The sequence below is a fragment of the Alnus glutinosa genome, chromosome 10 (assembly GCF_958979055.1).
Source record: "Alnus glutinosa chromosome 10, dhAlnGlut1.1, whole genome shotgun sequence".
In the NCBI taxonomy this organism is placed as follows: domain Eukaryota; kingdom Viridiplantae; phylum Streptophyta; class Magnoliopsida; order Fagales; family Betulaceae; genus Alnus; species Alnus glutinosa.
The window spans coordinates 24,071,090-24,090,693 of NC_084895.1; the positions used below are offsets into that span (position 1 = coordinate 24,071,090).

The following is a 19,604-nucleotide window of genomic DNA, read 5'->3' on the forward strand; positions in this document are numbered from 1 at the left end:
TAAAATATTATCATTTCAACATTTTTTTTTAATTTAATTAACCTTTACTAATTCAACATTTATCATGTTTTACTTTATTTTAAAAGGACTAATACTGATATGAATAAATTTTAACAATTTTAATTGAAAATAATAATTAAGATTTGAAAAAATTTAATATAACAAAATATGTATTAAATCCTAAAGAATCTTAATTCTTGATAGGGTTGCTTTAATCCGTCAATTTTACCGTCCAAATTGCTCTTAAACGATGGAGATCTCCATCAATTTTATTGTCAATTGCTAACAATTCGAGTACCAAATGAATTAGATTTCCTATAGAGCCCACCTGCCCGAGCAGGTCTTGAGCAGCCCACCGACTTATTAGAACAAGTGAACTCCATAAAAACTCTCATATTTGCTATCTACATTATTATCAATCCAAACAACAAATTATTAAGAATCCAAATCCTTTGCACATGTATCCGAGATCTCCCTATCTTCTTTATCATTGCTACTATGGATTGGCCTATTCTGTATGGTTGATTAAACTTCCCAATAAGCTCAAACGCATTAAAAAAATAAAATAAAATAAAAAAATAAGAAGTGAACCAATTCTGAAAAGATTTAGTTAAGCTGAACACAAAAGGACTAAGCTTGACTTCAGTCAGCTCTTTATAAGCCAGCAGATTATGCCTTCAAACCAAAGTAAATTTCCACGATACTAATCAAGTCAATAATTAATTACATAAATAAAAGAGTAATGCTGCTATTCACCCGACTGATGTGTCGTGTTTTAAGTAATTTTCTTTTTTATTTTTTAAACTGACTGACACGAGAAGTTACTTAAAACAAGCCACGTCAACCGGTGTAAAATGGGTGTGAAGAGTAGCATTACTCTAAATAAAAAGCATTCACAAGCATCACAGGCCATACAAATAGTAAATAATACTCTCAATCCATCATCTCTGCCTCAATGGATATAAACAGGAATCTTGCAAAATGACTCAAGCAGCACTGAGACAGTTCTCCCAAGTACCATATCTTGAGCTGAAGTTCCCTCCACCATTCTGCTGTGCATACTCACAGAGAATTGCACGGGCACAGAAATCCCACATCCTTGCAATCTTCCCAAGAGACAAGGGCTTTTGCAGGCTTAGGAGCGACAAGTTGAGCTTTGATTTTACCTTTACTGAAAGATCCTGGTGGTCCGATCTATCAAAGCAACCAAGAAGAGGGGGGATCACCAAACTTCAAATGAAGGATAATAGAGAGATTAATTTTCATATGCGACAGGAAAAAGACCAAGTGTGAATGCTTGGATGAATTTTCATGCCAATAATAAGCACAAATGAACTCTTTTATAATTCACCGACTCCATGTGGACAATTCATCTTCTTAACGTGAGACTAACTTTTTGAGGTGTCACAATCTCCCCCACTCAAATCCCTAACTCTATTCCCATTAAGCACTTGAGATCTCGGTTTATGATTTCAATGTATGTATGAATGACAAAATATGAAAGAACAAAATTAACTCAAGGAATTTAGAAAAGTTGGCCACTCTTCTGCTGCTCATCGAGAAAAAATTAGTAAATTAGCATTGTGAATGGGCGTTTGTTAGAGTTGATGGCATAGTGTCTATTACTTTTCCAAACATAGTCTGCATATATAAAATGAAAATAACAAGGTGTGTTCTCTCACCTGGCATCCAATAGCTTTTCATCTAGGAGTATGGGAGAAGTATTTGGATAATTTGAGGGAACAAGCAATCTTAATGGCTGAATTGGCAACTGCATACCCATAAAACACAAAGTCAATACAAGGAGTAGAAAGGTAATGCATATAGTTTATGAATAACAGTCGAATGGAATGCTTGGAAACTACCATCTGAGCTGAAACCTGCTGTGACTTAAAGTTTGGACTGATGGCCACAGCACTAAAGGAACACTTGACAATGGTACCTTGACCACCTTCAGTTGCAGCTGCAGTTGGAATGGTATCTTCATCACTAATAACTACCACAGTGTCTATCAGTTGCTGGTTTATTTCCCTAATTTCTTCTAACAAAACATGCTTGGCCTGCAAAATGGGATACATAAATTCTTGCATCGAAATAAAAGAGACTTTATGACTCAATGTTCGAACTGTTCAAAGAAGGAAGCTAATTTTCATATTCATGAGCAAGCCAGCTATTTTTCTAATCATTTCTGACTAACCAATTGAATCTAAGAGCAACTGAACCTGACTATCAAGCTTGCTATTTTTAAGATAATAAAAAGTACTTGCAGAAAATTGATACTGCAACACTGTTCAAAGGCATGTCAAGAAAGTTAGAACTATAAATAAGAATTACTTTGCACAAATAAATAAATATGATTTAATTTATAAATCATATAAAGAAGATCTGCTAATCACCTAGCAAGTGATATGGCTATCATTGGCAGAAGTCAGAACATGATTCATAATTCTACACTACCTCAATCCTAGGCCTTTTGGTACTAGATGTTGTAGATGACTCCAACTCTGGTTTCTCCATGTCAATCCACTGTCTGCAGCCATCATGTATGCTGCCATTTATTGGATAAATATTCGTGGGCATTGCACTTAATAACCGCTTCATTTTTCTTGTTCCAGAAGAATCACTGTGCCTGGGTAAATATCTTGCTTGCAAACAAGACTTAGTCATGGCCACCAAATCCTCACCAATTGAAGCTCTAGATCCATTAACTGGCGGTGAACTTGATATCCAATCAGTCAGACACATTACTGATCCAATGTCAGTAATAGAAGCACTAAATGCTTGGGATGAGATGGAGCTCACCTGATATTTGAACATGATATTAAGACTTCTTCATATGTATTCAGATTTTGTAAGGAAAATGCAAGTAAAAATATTTAACGAGGAACTTAATAGTTTAAACTAACCACATTAATTAAGCGCTGAAGAGGCTGCTCAGCTACACTCAGCTTATCAGAAATGATTGTAGACATTTTAGAATCAATGCCATCCAGAGCACTGGACTCCTCAAGAAATGGTGAGGCTGACATCCCAGAAGTGCAGATGACAAGTGATGTGCCTGGTCCTTGTGAACTGGGCCCATGATGTCCAGCATTTTCAGCATCTGCGAATGATGAAGTATCAGAAGTAAGCTTCTCACAACTCCCCGACATAGAGGATTGAATCAAGGAAGATGAAGGTATGGCAGAGGTAGAGTTTGCAGTATGGAAATGGCTTCTAGTTTCTGTAAGAGGTGCTGGCAGATTCTGCAAATCAATCCAAGTAGAATGCTGAGCTAGTGGAGAACAGGAGACTTTGGGTGAAGAAATTGGAAATGAAGCTCCTGAGTCAGAATGCTGAGAATTATACACTGAGGGCAGGCCACCTGACTGATGTTGCAAAATAAGTCCTGATTTAATACCCATCCCTCGTTTTACTCTTGAGTCATTTACTGCATTTTTCTGATGATGTGGCTCCTTAACAGTCATCCCTAATCCCACTTTCAAATCATTTACGTCATTCAACTGATTCTGTTGTTTTTCCTCAGCCTGCTGCCGCTGCAATATTTGGTAATTCTGATGTACCAATTGGTGCTGCATTTTGTGCTTTTGAAATTCCTGCTTAGGCTTTTGAGTCAGTACATCCAGATGATCTCTTGTTTGTTTAAGATGCATGTTTTGAAGTGTATCAGAGCTCAACTCAAGAGGAGTCACACTTGACTGTGACACATTCATGTGGCTTCTTGACAATAAGGTGTTAAAATTTGCTTGTTGGGGAATGCTTGCAGGACTTCGTAGGGATCCCTTGGCAACCTGTTGCATTACTTCCACTGAATTTTCTTTTTCTGAAATTGTCAAATGATCTATTGAATGCATCATGTTTTGCTGCAAAGTCGCAGGCTCAGATAAATGAGACTTAGAATCATGCTGCAAGCTTGTTAAGTTATTCTGCTGTATTGCTGTTACAGTACTCTCTGATACAGTAGATTGCAGCTGTGGTATCTTTTGATCTTCAAGTCGTTGCACTTGAGATGTCTGAGTTTGTGGCTGTGGCAACTGTTGCACAGACTGCACGTCAGGATAAAGTTTTCCTTGCTGTGTTGAAGAAACAGACTTCTTTCCAGTCGAGTGAAGAACAAAACTTATCTTCTTTTCAAGTGTATCCAACTGCTCACTATGAGCAGGTGTAATCTTGTTTTTGGGCAAATTTAGGAACACTATAATTTGCTTCAACAGAAGCATAAGTTTTTCTATTTTGCCTGTCCTTGGTTGTTGAGGAACAGAACCGTGCTGGAGAAAAGAGGGACAAATATAACAAAAAAATAAAATAAGGAATCATTATAGTGTAAAAAATTTAGAGTAACAACATAGCAAACATATAGTTGATTATGGTAGAAAAATTATAAACATGAGTCTAAGTGATAGCATACCTGCAGGAGTATATTAGTTAATGTCTGCCACAGCCCATTAAGCTGTTTTAAATACCTGATTTTCAAACCTTCAACCTGCAAAGTAAATTTATTGGAAAAAGAATGATTCAAGGCTCCTGCTCTTCAGCTTGTCATAATCTACCAAGAATACTTATATATGTATCCATCAGCGGATAATGATTGTATCATCAGAATAAAAAAAACATATTTATACCAGCTTCTTTACTATTTAATTCTGGCACACAATAGAAAATGTTGCTATATTAACAATTCCAACAGAAACAAAGACACAGACAGACATACACACACTCAGAGAGAAGAACAAGCAATTGTGCTATAATCCTTAAAACATAACAATTGCAAATGAGAAGGTAACTGATGTGAACCAAACAGCAAAAGAACTAAGGGAAAAGGATATGGGCTACTTCGAGGAAGCCGTGACCTCCAAGACACCAAAAGATGTTCTAGATTTTGATAATACTCAAACATGATATTTTATTCATTAAGATTATGCTTAAATAGGAGACGGCTAGGTCATAAGACATAACCATTAGGTCTAGCCGTCATTTACATCATGCAGGAACCCTAGAGGAATAATAGTTATATGTTACAAGGCTAGGTTTAACCATCATTGACTTAGACCCTAATGAGAAAGAATACTCACGAATAGCCTATAACCTTATTTGGAATATCTATTCCATATTAGACTAGACTACAAAATAAATGGAGATTTACTCCTTATTAGTCTCTAACTTAAGTAATAAGAAAATATTACATCATTCCCTTCCCCTAACAATTTCCTTGTCCCCAAGGAAAAATTCTAAAAACTACTCTTGAAATCCCTTAAAACCCTTTTAAAATTATCACTTAACAATTATGAAAATAACAAATATTAAAAACTAAGCCAAGGCTTTGTCGGCTTCAATCAACAACATGGTATGCAGTTTCTCTTTTGACCAACTTCTTCTTTCTTTTTTTTCCTCTTCCTGAACCAACCAAAAACACGTCTCTTCTTTCTTTTATTTCTAAGAGTGTGACGGCTGGGCTGTGATGCAGTAACTATTGCGTGTGGGGTGGCCAACGACGGCGGAAGACTTGACAATGAGAAGCTTTCAGCGGCGTGGTGGTTAACGGCGCATCTAGAAGCCCAGGTTTGGCGATTTCTGGATGTGTGGCTGGGGTGGGCTACTCGGGGTTGACAAGGAAACCATAGCAACTGCTTGATGCGGTGTTTTGCAACGAGTCTGTGAAACGAACAGCGAATATGTGGTGGCCGGTGCATCTGAGATGACGGTGGCTGTTGGTGGACTGAACGACACATATCTACGACTGAGGGTGGTGCTGGTGGGGTAGGTGTTATGGGCAGGGATTGGCTAGCTAGACAGGTGCGTGGTGGAGAAAAACTTTTAATTCTTCTCATGTGGCCCTCCATCTGTTTGCTAGATTTATTTTTCCAGACTAGAAAATCTAATCGCATCTTTTCTAGCCTTGCTTGTTGCTCTGCACCCAAAAAGATTTGGAAAGACATGGTGATGGTGTGGATCGGTGGTTGCTGTAGAAAATAATCAACCTTGCTCTGATACCACTTGATGTGAACCAAACAACACAAGAACTAAGGGAAAAGGATATGGGCTACTTCGAAGAAGTCGTAACCTCCAAAACACCAAAAGATGTTCTAAGTTTTGATAATACTCAAGCATGATATTTTATTCATTAAGATTATGCTTAAATAGGAAACGGCTAGGTCATAAGACATAACCATTAGGTCTAGCCGTCATTTACATCATGCAGGAACCCTAGAGGAATAATAGTTATATGTTACAAGGCTAGGTTTAGCCATCATTGACCCTAATGAGAAAGAATACTCACGAATAGCCTATAACCTTATTTGGAATATCTATTCCATATTAGACTAGACTACAAAATAAATGGAGATTTACCCCTTATTAGTCTCTAACTTAACTAATAATAAAAGATTACATCAGTAACATGAATGTTGTAGCAATCAAGGTTTTGGCAAGGAAAGAAGCTGAAAATTACAGTCTTCCAAGGCAGAATGACCTACATTTGCAGGTACTCTATGTCCTCACAGACGTGTCTAATTTCAAATGAAATGATTACTTAGTTACAATATTGACTTTGGAATCAGAATTAAATTGTGGTAACTGCATTGAGTCTTTTCCAAAAAACTTTATTAGCTTACATGGAAAACTTAGTTTCAGAATGCTTGGCACTTGTCTGTGCGATCAAATTCAATCAAGGTTTTGGCAAGGAAAGAAGCTGAAAATTAGTCTTCCAAGGCAAAATGACTTACATTTTGTAGGTATTCTGTGTCCTCACAGACATGTCTAATTTCGAATGAAATAATTACTTAGTTACAATATTGACTTTGGAATCAGAATTAAATTGAGGTAACTGCATGAGTCTTTTCCAAAAAAATTATTAGCTTACATGGAAAGCTTAGTTTCAGAATGCTTGGCACTTGTTTGTGCGATCAAATTAACTGGAACACATAAATTTTACATATCTAGTGTTCAGCTAGTTGTAAGTTGAGCATAAAACAAAAAGATGGTAATTACTCAAAATCCTCTTGATGACTAATTCTCAACTCAAAAAGCACTACTTCAACCAGAAGAGCAACTTGATTAATAAGAATTAAACCTATCACCTGTACAATCCCATCCCACTCATTTAGCACCTAAGGTAAAGGAGAAGGAATTTTTACCCAAGAAAAAAAATCTCTGCTTAAGTCTATGTATATATTATAAATAATTCAGTTAGAAAAGAGCAAAGGGGTGCAACCTTAGTATATATAAAGTATACAAGAGAAACCTCCTATTAGGGAGAAAAAGGAGAGAAGTCCAAAAACTCAAAAAAGCTATAACATTGCAGACTATTTTTTAGATAAGTATAACATTGCAAACTATTAAACACCATTATCATCTATAGAGGGATTTAAACATAATATTGTTTAGCTCTATCACTGATGTCTCTCAGTCTTCAAAGATCCATGCATTCCTCTCTCTCTCTCTCTCTCTCTCTCTCTCTCTAAATACACCACATTAAACACAAATGAGCCAAGCTCCAAACTTCAAAAATGTTACGACTTCCTACCTGACCTCTCCAACTCACTAGCAACTCTCTTACCCTTCTAAGCATAACCCAAACAACACCAAAAAGATGCAAAAACTAACTCCATAATTCTCTTGCCACTTCAAAGGGAAAAAGAAGGTGATCAATGGACTCCCTACTCTTCTTGCACATACAAAACCAATCCACCACTATAACGTACCTCTTCCCCAGGTTATCCAAAGTCAAGATTCTCCCTAATGCCGTCATCCATACAAAAGAAGCTACTCTCAAAGGGGCCTTAACTCTCCAAATACTCTTCCAAGGAAAAGGGAAACTAACAAGAATGGATAAACATGATAATATGATCTCACGTCAAACTTTCACCTTTTGGAAGGGATCCAACATATATTATCCTCACCTCCTTGCCTTAATCTAATAGAATACAATAGCTCAAAGAAAGAAGAGACCAAATACTTCTCCCAAACATGCACCTACCTGTTAAAAAATCTATTCCATTGAAGATTTCCATTTCGGAACTGCATATGATCCGCCACCCATGCATCCTTACAACGTGCAATACTAAACAAGTCCCGAAAAGAGATCTTCAAGGGTTCCCCACACCATAGATCATGCCAAAACCTAATCTTGGACCCATCTCCCACCTCATATCTAACAAAACTTGAGAAAACTTCCCACCCACTCCAAAAGGCCATGCTACCTCCTTGGAACACCAACCTCTCCTCAAACAGTCATATTAAGTCTATATTATTTTCACCTAACATACAAACATCAACAGGGGAGAATAAGTGCTTTTATAATATGATTATTATCTTTCTTTCTAGTCCCCTTCCCAGACAGGAAGGACTCCGAGTAATATGGTGGTGTATGTTTAAATGGAGGGAATTGTGCTTAACAAGTGCAAAAGACTGATTATGAAATGGATGATGCTAAGTTGTACAACATGTATGTAGATCATTATGTCTCATTCTGCAACACTTTTCATTAGGAAGGAGAATTAAGCTCTTTCGAGGCAGTTGGAAGAGGTCAAACAAGGTGGTCAACTAGTCTTCTCTTTTTAAATATAAATTTGTAGCACAATTCAGCCAAAAGGTCTTTGTTTTTCCACAACATGCATTGCAGGAAAAAAAGTCGGAATTTTATTCTAACATTATTAATTTTTATTTTCTTCTTATTATAAAATATTAAAATGTAATAATTTTCAAAGGCGTTCTAACATTTAAATAGGTTTTAAATCATGTTTCAAAACATGATGCAAGAGACGATTCAAGAGTTAATTGGGTCCACTTAGTTTTATTTAGGTCTTATTAGTTAATTGAGTTATTAGCATTTAATTTTGTATTTTATTTAATTTTCAAGAGTCAATGGCATTGTTTTTGGCAATTCAGTAAATGGGTGTTTCCCTATAGTATTTTTGGTAATTCAATAAATGGGCTTTGATTAGGGTAAGGGTTTAGTCAAGAGTCTATTTAAGTGTGATTTGAACTCCAATAGAGGCAGACTTGATGGAATAAAAAAAATGAAGAATTGATTCGTCTCTCCTCCTTTCTCTCCCCCCTTTAGCTTCTTCGTCTTCTCTTTTGTCCTAATTTCACCGTGTATTTTTGTGATTATTGATTGCCCTGCATCAAAACATTTCGAAGATCTTGCAATACTTCCATTGTTTCTAAAAATGTTCCTAACATGTTTTTCTATCCAAGCAACTGATAAACACTGGAAAAATATTTAAGGCCTTGAATCCATCTGCTTAAGGTCAAAAGATTTGGTCAATCAGGTCTATCCAAAGCTGAGTTATTAAGGTTTAGTTAAGCTTAATTGAGTATGTTATGGGTATATGCAGCTAAGAGTGGTAATCCTGGTATTTGGGTATTATGGTTAGTGATCTGGCGGTATAGAATTCTAGAACCTGCTCTTGGGTGTAATAGGTGTTATGCTTTCCTTTATTTACGCATTTCTGTTGCTATGTGTATGCATGAGAGAGAAGGGAATATCCTGGTTGTTAGAATGTAAGCTGAGGTGTCTATTCTGGAAGTCTATTTAAGGAAGGGTCAGTAGGTACGTAAGGAAGGAAGAAATCTGTTGGCTACTATTGACTAGGAGACGAGCTTCTCGAATGCTCTATGCTAAACGTTCTAAATGTTGCTTTGGCGTGACTAAGATTGAGTATCTGGGCCATTTCATTTCTAGTCATGGAGCACGCGCAGATCCTTCCAAACTCGATTCTATGACCAACTGGCCAATTCCTCGCAACATCAAATCTCTTCGGGGATTCTTGGGACTTACCGGTTACCACCGGAAGTTCATTAGGGGATATGGTTCCCTGGCTACCCCTTTGACGAGAATCCTTAAGAAAAACGCATTCACTTAGACGGATGCTGCCACTGCTGCTTTCAATCGGCTTAAAACGGCTGTTACTACTCCTCTGGTATTACGCCTGCCCGATTTTACTAAAGCTTTCACCATTGAATGCGACGCTAGTGGTACTGGGTTGGGTGCGGTTTTGATGCAAGAAGGCCGTCCCATTGCTTTCTTTAGCCAGGCGTTAAAAGGACAATCCTTGTTACTCTCAACCTATGAGAAGGAACTGTTATCCCTTGTCTCTGCAGTCCAGAAATGGCGTCCCTATTTACTGGGACACCCTTTCACAGTGAAAACTGATCAGCAGTCCTTGAAATACTTGTTGGAACAGCAGGCAGCCACTATTCCTCAACAACGCTGGATTTCTAAATTAATGGGGTATGACTTCTCGATCGAGTACAAACAGGGCAAGGAAAATCGGTTGCAGATGCCTTGTCTCGCCAATTTGAGGCTTCTTCTGATTCAGCTGAATTATCTTTATCCTTGATCTCTTTTCCCACTCCCAATTGGGTGGCTGAGCTTAAGGCCTCTTATGAAACTGACCCTAAAACTCAGTCTCTCCTATTGGCTCTCCAACAGAACCTTCCGGTTTCCCCTGGTTTCTCCCTCCAACAAGGCTTAATTCTGAAAAAGGGTTGCATTTGGGCGGTGCGTCAATCTCATTTTCAACGCCAGCTTTTGGAGTTTATCCACTCCAATCCAATTGCTGGCCATTCGGGGTTCCACAAATGCCTTCATCGTGCCAAGACTGATTTTTTTTGGAAAGGCATGCGCTCGGACATTAAAAAATTCATCCAAAAGTGTTCGGTTTGTCAGGTCAGCAAGCCTGAAACTCTTCATCCTCCGGGTTTGTTGCAACCCCTGCCAGTTCCTAGCAGGGTCTGGTCAGATATTTCGATGGATTTCATCGAAGGCTTACCTGTCTCTCATGGGTTCTCTGTAATTCTTGTGGTGATCGACAGGCTCACCAAATATGGGCACCTTTCTCACCCCTATACCGCTGCCAAGGTTGCTCAGTTTTTTTGGGCTCATGTCTTGAAACTTCATGGTATGCCCAACACCATTGTTTCAGACAAGGACCCAGTTTTCACTTCCTCTTTTTTGCGAGAACTTTTTCGTCTCCAAGGAACTTCTCTGGCGTTTAGTTCCACGTACCATCCCCAATTGGATGGGCAAACGGAGGCTCTTAACAAGTGTGTCGAGATATACCTTAGATGCTACTCTTCCACCAAGCCTCGGGAATGGTCTTCTTGGCTTCCGTTGGCTGAATGGTGGTACAACACCAACCACCATTCATCCACAGGTATCACTCCTTTTGAAGCTATCTATGGATATCCACCTCTAGTCCTCCTTTCTTATGTTCCTGGAACTACTGCTAATCTGGCCGTAGATAATATCCTTCAAGATCAGAATTCCACCATTAACCTCCTTAAAGAACAGCTTCACAAAGCCCAACACCGAATGAAGTCTCAGGCGGATAAGAAGCGTACGGAAAGAGTTTTTCAAGTTGGAGATTGGGTCTATTTACGTCTCCAACCATACCGCCACAAGACTTTGGCTGCCCGAAAAAATTTAAAGCTTTCTCCTCGTTTCTTTGGCCCCTTTCAGGTGCTTCAAAAAATGGGCTCTGTCTCTTATAAGCTTGATTTACCGGCTGCTGCTCGTCTTCACCCCGTGTTCCATGTGTCGTGTCTCAAACCCAAATTGGGCCAGCATGTGATTCATATTCCCACACTTCCTCCTGTGGATGCCCAGGGAGAAATCCAGCCTGAACCTGAGTTGGTAGTGGAGAGTCGCACAACACAACACCGTGGCCGTCCTGTCACTGAACTGCGAGTTCACTGGAAGGGTACTACTTCTGAGGAGGATACTTGGGAGACGGCTTGAAAGCTTCGCGCTCAGTTCCCGCACCTTGTGGGCAAGGTTTTTTGAGGGGGAGGCCTTGTTATGGGTATATGCAGCTAAGAGGGGTAATCCTGGTATTTGGGTATTATGGTTAGTGATCTTCTAGAACCTGCTCTTGGGTGTAATAGGTGTTATGCTTTCCTTTATTTACGCATTTCTGTTGCTACGTGTATGCATGAGAGAGAAGGGAATATCCTGGTTGTTAGAATGTAAGCTGAGGTGTCCATTCTGGAAGTCTATTTAAGGAAGGGTCAGTAGGTACGTAAGGAAGGAAGAAATCTGTTGGCTACTATTGACTAGGAGACGAGCTTCTCGAATGCTCTCATTTTCCCTATAATTCTGCACTTTGTCAGTAATTTCAGTAAAGCTTTCATCATCTTTTCCTTTATTTTCCTTCAAAACTCTAAAAAACCCCTAAAAACCCGTTTCACCCACTACAGAGTATACTAGCATGATGAGTATTTTCCACAACTGAGTTGTCCATTCCCCACAATGAAATTGGCATCGCAAGCTTTTTTCCATCATGTAATAATTTCATTTGAATGTAAATAGAATGTTAATATTTCCACAATTTCTTTGATGCAAATCAGAGCACTATTTTACTTCCAAATGGCCATCATACCACTGGTGAATTCATTGGCTTCCCGTACACTCATTTCATCACTTTGCATGAATGGTAATGAACCTTCTCTTGTACTTTTTGCTTCCTGATAAAAACATAGCGAATGGGGACTCAGTAGATATTAGAGAAGCGGTTTTCTTCTGTCATGGGGATGAGTCAATAACTTCCTTTTGCCATGCTAACCACCTTTCCTTATTCAAAAACAAATGTTCCATAACTATATTCATTATTTAGTGATAAAATGTCTATCTTGCGATCCTGAGTTCCAATTGACATTTGGGTTATCCATGACAGATATTCTCAAGTTTCATACAATGACCACTACAAACTTATGATAACTTATACGGTGCTGGAACCTGACAAAAATCAAGTTACCAATGTTTTGACAAAAATATGTGACCACATGAATTTCTAGATGTAGGAATTGGCAACCCATAATTAACCATTTGTAACGACCCATCCCACGACACAATATTGTCCACTTTTGGTTCCCCCAAACTAGACTTCTGAGGAGATCACTCATCTTGGTACTACTATCAGTCTATCAGAGAAGCACGCTTAACTGCAGAGTTCTGATAAGTTCATGGCCATCACGGCTTTAAAACGCGTTGTGTCAAGAACGGTGCGTTTATACATATAAGCACATCCCCGTTCCCAGGGATTACGTGTTAACATAAAATGCTGCTTAACTGAAAATTACTTGATTACTATTGAAACATATGAAATTTATTCACATCACAACAAATTCTTTTCTTTATTTGCAAAGCCGCAACAAATGCTTACTAATAAAAGGTTCAAGGTGAAAGAAATCCGCTAGTGAAACAAGGTATTTAGAAGACATTACCTTCTGATAAACCTCCTCTTGCCAATCACCAATATTTGCAAACCTTTTTTCAAATTTGGGATTCAGTGCTCCTACAAAAAAAGCATGGAGAAATTCTAATGTACCTATCTATTGAAAGTAAATCTTATAAAACAATTGTGAAAAGAAAAGGTAAAGAATTGCTTTTAAATGGAATTACAATCAGAATGAGATAAAATATCCAAAAGAGAGCAACTTCTCTTCGGACAAACTCTCCATAAGAATCTATCCTATATTAGAATCCAACTTCTACAAAAAATCTAGCAATTTCGAATCAACAAAAGCAACATTTTCTTGGTTTTCATTCGTACATGTAAAAGTATAAGGTTAAAAAATTAAAATCATTTAACACACCCACACTACCCAGAAGCTGGTAAGCTCATTCATGAGGATTTAGTAGTTTGTTGGACAAGCAGTCAAATGTTTTAACTGTGATATGTGAAGAACCATGAGAGAGTAGTGATATATAAGAAAACAAGAATTATGTAAAGATTCAAAATTATATTCAAATTGCCTAAAATGTGCAGAAATTCAAATTATGCTGCAAATGCAGAAAGGAGAACAACCTGACTTAGCCAATGAAGTTGAACAAGAGAGGTACTTATGCTTTGATGTAATGGCCAGGGTCTTTATTTCCAGGAAGAGAAACATTTGAAGCATGGGCAAACTCCTATTTTCCTTTAAATTATGATTTGTAGGACACTCCTATTAAAAAAATTCACATGCTTGACACTACACAACATGAGTCAATTAGGCACTTTGTATCCTTAAATTATCAACTCACTAAGAGACACCTATATTAATTGCTTGGCTGCATCTACCTATAAGGGGTTACCATGTCCAACATCTCTACTCACATTTCCCATACTTTTAGTGAAAAATCAGCATGACATACTAATTTGTGTTTGTTCTAACATTAGGGATTCCTGTTCTCGTCCAGCATCAAAGTAGTTTAAACCTTGTCTCTGGATACCATATTTTACAAAGAAATATTGGAACCAAAATGAATCAGCTCTCCTATTAGATAGAAAACAATCCATATTAAGATGTAACCTAATAACCGGCAGCATCATAGTAAGAGTTTATTTTCCAAATGCCACTCCCGCTTTCTAGTACAAACATGCAACAGCTTCCTAATTCAGTTAGTAATTCAACTATCATCACCACATAACATAAGCAGATCCAACAGTTTGACAATTCAATGATACTGTCATTTGGAACTGCATTGAACTGTTACGACAAGAGAAACAAAAAAGAATACAGAGATACACAAGTTTGGTCAGGACGAATGAGTGGCTGAGCAGCATGCTCCGGAGCATATTGCAGAATTGCACAACTGCACAACTGCAGCATATACTTGATGAAATGTCTGAAAAGGTTTTTTCATTTTCATTGAATTAGAAAAATTTTCTTCCTGCCCAATACATGCTTTAGCATACCTGATCTTTGAAAATTTTCCATTCTATCTTGTTGTGATGGATTTGGCAGCTGTTGTACCTTTTCCGTCTGTGATTGAGATACCAATTGCCTCTCTGGAAGCGGTGGTTGTAATTGTTGCCCTTGAGTTGGCAACAAAGCTGAAGCTGTTTGCTGGGTTTGCCCCTTCATTGCAACATGAGTTTGACACATACTCAAATTATCACATTGTTTCCCAAGCAGCTGCTGTTGCTGCTGTAGTACAGAAAAATTACTTTGTCCAGCCAACTGCTGCTGATGTGTGTTGCTTTTCTGGCCTTGCAAATGCTCCTGCTGCAGGTTTTGAGAGTTATTCTGCAGGCATGGTAACCCTTGCCGCTGCTGCAGCGAGTAAGGGGCACTACTTTGTTGCCCCATTAACCGATTCTGTGTCATAATGGTAGCAGCCATATTTTTCTTCATTAGTTGTGGTTGCTGATGTGAAGGCAATAGTGGCTTGCCCTGCATTGGTGACTCACTTTGATGAGTAACAGAAACCTGTTGTGTTGGTTGCGGTTGTATTAGAACAGTTTGTGGATGTTTCATGAGCAGAGGCTGTAATAACTGTTGACAGGAAGACTGCCGACTCTGCAGATGGTCAGAAACTACAGATGATTGTGAGGGTGCAATATAATCCTGTTTGAACTGATTTAGACGCTGTGGTTGTCGTTGCAGCTGATAAGAATCCTGCAGTAACTTCTGAGGCCGCTGGTGGTTCTGTTGGGTAACCACCTGCAGTGAGTGTTGTCTTCCTTGAACCTGTATCAGGTTATTGGGAGAAAAATCAGAATACATCCCTTGTCCCACTGAATTTCCAACTGAATTCCGTGAAATGCCAGAGGTAGTCTGCAGGTTGGAAACTTCAGTAACAGCATTTGGCATAGCAGTCACAGTTAAATCACTGAGAGGAGGCTGTGCAGATGGTAAGCTGGCATAAATTCCAGAAGATACAATATTATTCTCAGCATTCCGTGATAACTGATGTTGAGAGTGATTGGTGGAATGAGGATTAAGTGATTGCCCATGCTTGTCCACTTGGGACTGGATACCATGAGGTTCTACACAAAACAAACAAAAAAAAAATGAGTAAATGAATCAAAATTCAAGAAAATAAAAGAAATAAACAAGCTATCTATATATTCAAAAGAAGTTTGCGCCACTGACAAAAGCAGGGTTCAAAAACTTGTTTATAGAAAAATTTCCAAATTAGAGTTAGTTGGAGTAATTGTCAACACTACAAGAATCGCATTCGAGTAAAAAGATCGATTCCTTCTCACACATTTTATATAAAATATCTTAACATTGTCAAGAATAATTGTATAGAGTGGCAAAAACTTAAAATCAATTGATCATTAACTATTAATCTATGATAGATTATTTGGAAAAAAAATTAATGGGAAAAGAGAGAAAAAAATATCTAAAATCTGAAGTATGTTTAGCCAGGTTTAAATATTTGGAACAGGGGACAGAAGCTAACGTTACAAGACCAGTATATAACACTCCAGATAAAAGCATGAATGCAGTAAGGGAAGACAAAGTACACACAAACGCATGCCAACAGTGAAGACAGAAGACTAAATATTTTAAGTTGGTGAAGTTGGAAAAGTAACACTGTAGATGAATCAAAGTCATGTTTACCTGGAGTTTCACCAGAACAGGAGGGCCTCGATTGTGAAGAATTAAACAAAACAGTCCGGGATGATATCTCTCTTACATTCATCAACTTCAATGATATCCTCATAATATATTCATTCTGAAAGTGGATATCAAGCAGTATTTATATTTCTCGAACAGGAATGCCTAATACTGAAGTGAAAAACAAGTTTCTTTACATTCTTTTGTATGAAAACAACATAAATCCAAGAAAAGATCATAAAGAAAACAGATGAATTTGCAAGCAAGTAAGAGCTTGCTTTTAGAGAATCTTGGTGTACACATTATGAGATAACTAAAATAAGACTGTTGAGAGATTGAGTGGCAATCCATATTGGGATGATGAGATGAAGTTGGGATCAAGATTCTATATTGGAGATGGATGAAAGAAAATCAACATGCATATTGTCTCTCATCATTCAAGTATGGGTTACAAGAGTTTGAGACTAAGATAAAAGAGTTTTGAGATAAGGCAATGTGCAGTAAGAACCAATGATTGGACCAATTAAAGGTGATATTGCATATTGAAATAGCAAGGATGCGAATCTAACAGGGAAGGTTGACCTGTAATTTAATAGAGAATATGACCACACATATAGCAATTGCCAAATAAGCACCCCTTAAGGAGAACCTAAATAGTTTGGCTAAGGGCCTAAGGCATTCTTGAGTTCAGTTGAGTTGAAATAGATAAAGGATAAAGCAAATGCTGCAAATGTAGATTATGGAATAATATTCCATTCGTGTGATCAACATACCTCATCTTTGGCAGCTGCATAAGTCTTCTCCTCAAAACTCTCAGCAAGTTTCTTAATATCAGGTAAATCATTTCTCTTAGAAGATGGAACACACTCCTTTAATGTTTCAATGCTGCATGTGTAAATATCCAAGTAATAAAAATTAAAAACTAAAATAATAATAATAATAAAAAAAAAAAATTAAAAAATTAAAAAAAAAAAAAAAAAAAAAAAAAAAAAAAAAAAAGGTGGAAGTGGCTAGGGGTGGTTCAGCCACCCCTCATTTTATTTTATTTTTTTTACCATTTGGGGGTGGTGGCCACCCACAGATATAGCTGAAGAGGTTGACCGAACCACCCCTAGCCATTTAGGGGTAAAAAATAAAATAAAATTGAGGGGATTGTTCATTTGGAAGTGGTTTTGGCCACCCCCAAGGCCTTCTGGTGGTTTGACCCCCTCTTCCACCTTTTTAAAAAAGAAAAATAGTTTTTACTTTAAAATTCAAAATTCAAAATTCTTTATTTTTTCTTTTTCTTTATCTTTTTTTTTTTCTTTCTTTCTTTTTTTTCCCGAATTTATAGGGATATTTTTATCTTATTAAAAAAAAAATATAGTCATTTTTGTCTTTTTGCGGAGTGAAAGGGGTACGTTTTTAGTAGTTTGGGAAGGACGTTGATACAATCTTTAGTTCAAGAGGACACTGCAAATTGGGTGTTAGATTGAAGGGGATATGTGTATTTTTCTCATTTTTTTATTTTTCTTTTTTTAGGAGTATCACTACAAAATTGACACACATAATCTAAGTAATTTCAAGCAACCAAATCCATTCAAAAATGATATCATGTAATCTTACTTACATCTTGACCACAATCTTTTTCCGAGACTCTGGTAATACTTTAGCTCTCCAATCACTGGCTTCCATGTTTCGTAAAGCTTGAAAAGAGCTCCAATTGTTGATATCCTCAAAATTCTGACTAAAAAATGCATCATCAAAACTTTCCGAGAGGGACATCATAAAGTTGGACATTGTGCAACAGTGCAATTCAAAGTGCAGAAATAAATTTGTGCAACTAATGAAGAGGATAGGATTACACATTGACGATTTCTTTATTTGTGGTACCTCTGGTTTTTCCTTGGTCAGGTTTTTAGGAAACTCTCAAGTTGGCATAGCAGATTGGGCAGAAACCATATTTGAGAGGTTCAGGACCTATTCCTTTGCAGGGTGCTTCTAGACAAAGCAGAAAGTCAAAGTTTTGAAAGGAGAAGCATTCCAATGCTTCATTTTAAAGCATACTTGCTGCCAGCAGCATATGCTAGCTTATACTACTTTCTCACTGTCTCCTTATGGTTTGCAGTTTAGTGATTCTTTAATTTTGATCTCTCTCTTTTTCCTTTTTGCTGAGGTAGTTTTGTTGACCTCCCTATGATTGATGAAATAGGATCAAAGCAATTAACCAAAGATTCCGCACACAATAAGATTAAGTATAGTGCATCTTTTTCGTATCTTATATATGTATGGCCAACTGCCTAAAATGGCAACCCAATTGCCTGTGAAGGGAAATTCTGCCATGAAAACTCATGATAACAATTTTCTAATCCATAATTACAAAGGAAAAAAAATTCCAAACCCAAACGATCAAAAAAAGATGATCGGGAAACTCCCATTAATTTCTTTGGGCCAAAAAAGATTTAACTATGTTAATCTTTCTTTCTTGGCCGAGATAATTTCTTCAATTTCTTTTTTATGTGTGTGTATAAATAAGACAAATATTCCTAAGAACCAAACAGAGCAGGCAATCATAGACATGATCAAGCATCAAAACCATACACTCTCAGCCACTAAACCCTAACTTCAGTGACAAAAAATCACCGGTTCTAAATTCAATCACAGCCGTAGGCCCGAAAGAGTGAAAAGCAAAAACAAAAATCAAAACTCACTGAGAGATAGAAAGAGAGAGAGAGAGAGAGAGAGAGCGAGAGACAGAGAGAACTGATCAATCGAACGCAAAAGGCGAAGGCGTTTAGGGTTTCTGATGGAATCGGTGGATGCTAACTCGCCAAGGAATCTCGAGATTCTCGGCGACCGACTCACCGACTGTCTTTTGGTTCGGCTGCTTTAAGCGGTGCGGAACTCGGAGAGCAAAGAAAAGAAACAGTCGTCTCTATATATATTCCCGCGAGCATTAAGAGAGGTTTAAAATCGGACCCTGGGCCCACTATATTTGCCTTATCTTTTTGTGGTTGTTTTAGAGTTGGAAAGAGTTTGTTGCATAACTCATTTATACAATACAAGATATATTGGTGGGACTCATATACGTAAATTTTTTCTTGTATGGATCTTATCGATGTGTTTTGGGTTGTGCAAAAATTATTATTCTTTGGAGTTTTATTTTATTTTTATTTTTTTTTTAAATGATTTGATGTAACATGAAGGTAAAAATAATAATAATATTATTCAACTGGATAACGTGACAATAAAAATCAGTCATTGAATTAACATATATAAAAAATCAAAGA

The 19,604-nt window shown here is 37.5% G+C and overlaps 1 protein-coding gene across 11 annotated transcripts; it reads right to left on the minus strand.

The window, feature by feature from the left end:
* Nucleotides 1–594: 594 nt before the first annotated feature.
* Nucleotides 595–19,226, minus strand: LOC133880287 (mediator of RNA polymerase II transcription subunit 15a-like). Of its 11 annotated transcripts, none has more exons than XM_062319213.1 (12): nucleotides 19,026–19,226; nucleotides 17,945–18,057; nucleotides 17,109–17,220; nucleotides 16,339–16,453; nucleotides 14,685–15,758; nucleotides 13,228–13,298; nucleotides 4,409–4,483; nucleotides 2,907–4,268; nucleotides 2,458–2,802; nucleotides 1,866–2,060; nucleotides 1,683–1,771; nucleotides 595–1,230 (listed from the first exon to the last, which is right to left on the minus strand). In XM_062319213.1, exons 2-12 carry the CDS (start codon nucleotides 18,007–18,009, stop codon nucleotides 987–989), a joined length of 3,747 nt encoding a protein of 1,248 aa, XP_062175197.1. In that variant the 5' UTR covers nucleotides 18,010–18,057; nucleotides 19,026–19,226; the 3' UTR covers nucleotides 595–986. The 11 variants fall into 11 exon arrangements, with proteins under 11 accessions (XP_062175197.1, XP_062175195.1, XP_062175196.1 ...); XM_062319211.1 differs by having other exon boundaries at nucleotides 17,945–18,061; XM_062319212.1 differs by having other exon boundaries at nucleotides 18,208–19,226.
* Nucleotides 19,227–19,604: the final 378 nt, after the last annotated feature.